At 48.0% G+C, this 3,205-nt stretch overlaps 1 protein-coding gene across 1 annotated transcript; it reads left to right on the top strand.

Annotated features, from left to right (window-relative positions):
* The first annotated feature begins 1,614 nt into the window (after window positions 1-1,614).
* On the top strand, window positions 1,615-3,205 carry LOC132239281 (partner of Y14 and mago-like). The gene has a single exon (XM_059705374.1). It carries the CDS (start codon window positions 2,479-2,481, stop codon window positions 2,806-2,808), a length of 330 nt encoding a protein of 109 aa, XP_059561357.1. The 5' UTR covers window positions 1,615-2,478; the 3' UTR covers window positions 2,809-3,205.

Below are 3,205 nucleotides of genomic sequence, written 5' to 3'. Positions count from 1 at the left end.
CACCCAGAACCACAGGAAAGCTGGCTGAGGGGAAATTCTTCAACTAGAAGGAAAGACAACAGCATACCGAGACTCAGAGGAGGCGCAATGCTGAAAATACAAAGGTGCGGAGGTGCGCACAGAACGGGCTGGTGGCTGAGGGCGCGGTTGTCATTTTCAATCAGGAGGGAGGCTCAGACGCTGAGCTCCAGTTCTGGGCGAGTCTCTAGGGACCCAGACTCAAACGGGAGAAGCGGGACTGTCTGGCATCGGTCGGAATTCGAGAGCAGCTTTCTCTCCAAGGTTTGCAGCAGTTGCTGGGACTCTGAGAGGCAGAGCCTCTGGGGATGGGACTGAGAACAGCCATAACTGCTCCCTCTGCCCGCCCTGTTGATCCTGTGTGACCCGTCCTGCCCAAGCCCTGCACAGAGCCATTTGCCGGATAGCCTCAGGCAAAGGCTAGATTAGCACCTCCCCAGAGGACAGAAGTTTTCACACTGCAGACACAGCTGACTCTCACAGCCAGTTGGCCTGGAGGTCAAATTCCCCCAGTATTAACTACAACAATCAAGGCTTAACTACAACAAGACTGCGCACAAAGACCACTAGGGGGTGCACCAAGAAAGCATAAGAAAAATGCGGAGACAAAGAAACATGACAAAATTGTCAATGGAAGATATAGAGTTCAGAACCACACTTTTAAGGTCTCTCAAGAACTGTCTAGAAGCTGCCGATAAACTTAATGAGATCTACAAGAAATCTAATGAGACCCTCGATGTTATGATAAAGAACAAACTAGAAATCAAGCATACACTGACTGGAATAAAGAATACTATACAGACTCCCAACAGCAGACCAGAGGAGCGTAAGAATCAAGTCAAAGATTTGAAATGCGAAGAAGCAAAAAACACCCAACCGGAAAAGCAAAATGAAAAAAGAATCCGAAAATACGAAGATAGTGTAAGGAGCCTCTGGGACAGCTTCAAGCGTACCAACATCTGAATTATAGGGGTGCCAGAAGATGAGAGAGAGCAAGATATTGAAAACCTATTTGAAGAAATAATGACAGAAAACTTCCCCTACCTGGTGAAAGAAATAGACTTACAACTCCAGGAAGCGCGAAGAACCCCAAACAAAAGGAATCCAAAGAGGACCACACCAAGACACATCATAATTAAAATGCCAAGAGCAAAAGACAAAGAGAGAATCTTAAAAGCAGCAAGAGAAAGACAGTCAGTTACCTACAAGGGAGAACCTATACGACTGTCAGCTGATTTCTCAACAGAAACCATGCAGGCCAGAAGGGAGTGGCAAGAAATATTCAAAGTGATGAATGCCAAGAACCTACAACCAAGATTACTTTATCCAGCAAAGCTATCATTCAGAATTGAAGGTCAGATAAAGAGCTTCACAGATAAGGAAAAGCTAAAGGAGTTCATCACCACCAAACCAGTATTATATGAAATGCTGAAAGGTATCCTTTAAGAAGAGGAAGAAGAAAAAGGTAAAGATACAAATTATGAACAACAAATATGCATCTATCAACAAGTGAATCTAAGAATCAAGTGATGTTTACGCTGTCAAGATGGTTACTCCCTATGTAACTGATGAGACCGGCGATCATTGATCTACCACTGTCACACTAATACTCATGGAATACCGGAAGCCGGTCCACCCTTGCTGCTTGACACAGTCGCTGCAGGGAAGAAACATCTGCACAGCTTATGTTTCAAGGGACCTGGCGTATATGGCATATGTTTGCTCCCCCTCTTAGCGCCATGTGTTTTAAACAGGGCCACCTCCCCGAGAAAGGTTGTTTCCCCAGGTGAGGATTTTTCCCTGGAGTTAGGAATTAACAGGACTAACAGGATTAAGGAAGGGAATAAAACCCCTTAACTAAGTGCCAGGCGGGTAATTAATCACTTTAACTACAAACAATCACACTTAAGCTACATAATCTTTACTTAGGATAATCTCCTTCAGTTACTTCCTTGTAGTTTAACAGAACAATAGAGTAGTGACCTTGGAATGGAGATAACAAACGCCCTAACCTTTGGAATAGAATGGATAGGATTAAAATCAACTGGTATAAATACAGATGTAATAGGAGAATAAAGAACAGAACCTGGCTGGAGACCCTGACTAGAGAACCTGGCTAGGCTGCTGATCAACTGAACGCTGTCTCCGTGTCATTCCTTCTTCGCTGACTCCGTCCACACCTTTGGGAACCCCTGGACCTGCTGGGGCTGGACCCCAACAATGGAAGGCAAGTACATTGCCTCAACACAGCGACCTGACGGGACCTGACGCAAGCAGCGGAGGGTGAAAGAAGGCTATGTGCCCCAGGAGGAGGTCCCCGTGTATGAGAACAAGTATGTGAAGTTTTTCAAGAGCAAACCAGAACTGCCCCCAGGGTTGAGCCTCGAGGCCATTGCTCCTGTCAACCCATCAAGGTCTGAAGGTGGGGAACCAGGCCTCTCCAAGACAGCCAAAGGCAACATGAAGCAGAAGGAGAAGAGGCGGCAGCAGCAAGAGAAAGGGGAGGCAGAGGCCTTGAGCCGGACTCTGGAAAAGGTGTCCCTGGGAGAGACAGCTCCACAGGGCTCCAGGGCAGCTCCTCCAGCTGCCTCTGACCAGCCTGACCCGGCTGCTATCACTGAGAAGGCCAAGAAGATAAAGAACCTAAAGAAGAAGCTTCGGCAGGTGGAAGAGCTGCAGCAACGGATCCAGGCGGGAGAAGTCAGCCAGCCCAGCAAAGAGCAGCTGGAAAAGCTAGCAAGGAGGAGGGTGCTGGAGGAGGAGCTCGAGGACTTGGAGCTCGGCCTGTGAGGCCTTTGGGGAATTGGGAATGGACTAAAACAAACCATGGGGCTTTCTGGGGTCCTGGGGGACATGGCAGCAGCAGCCAGGAGGGGTACCCCCCCCCATACTGGCTCACTTCCATCTCTCATGGCCCAACTCTGTCCTCCAGAGCCTAGCCTCTCCCTCATTCCTTCCTTTTTCTTCCAAACTCCTATTTTTTAGACGTTTCCCCTTCCCATTCCCAGTGTTCAAAAATCTCAGTGACTCTCCCAGGCTCCTTTGCTGCTGATTTGGGTGTCTTATTCAAAAGAAAATTGGGTGGGTGGGACTCTCGGGAACTGAGGTTGAGGGTAGGGGGAGTATGCCCAAGTCTTGGAGTCTTGATTCCTGTTCACAGTGTTTATGGGTTATTTCCCCCTCAATC

The sequence above is a fragment of the Myotis daubentonii genome, chromosome 8 (assembly GCF_963259705.1).
Source record: "Myotis daubentonii chromosome 8, mMyoDau2.1, whole genome shotgun sequence".
Lineage (NCBI taxonomy): Eukaryota > Metazoa > Chordata > Mammalia > Chiroptera > Vespertilionidae > Myotis > Myotis daubentonii.
The sequence above is the reverse complement of the archived record's forward strand: the minus strand, read 5'-3'. Positions and strand labels throughout refer to the sequence as shown.

What these genes read in the sequence shown, in the direction of transcription:
- LOC132239281 (XM_059705374.1), top strand. Translation starts at nt 2,479, where the DNA reads ATGAAGCAGAAGGAGAAGAGGCGGCAGCAGCAAGAGAAAGGGGAGGCA.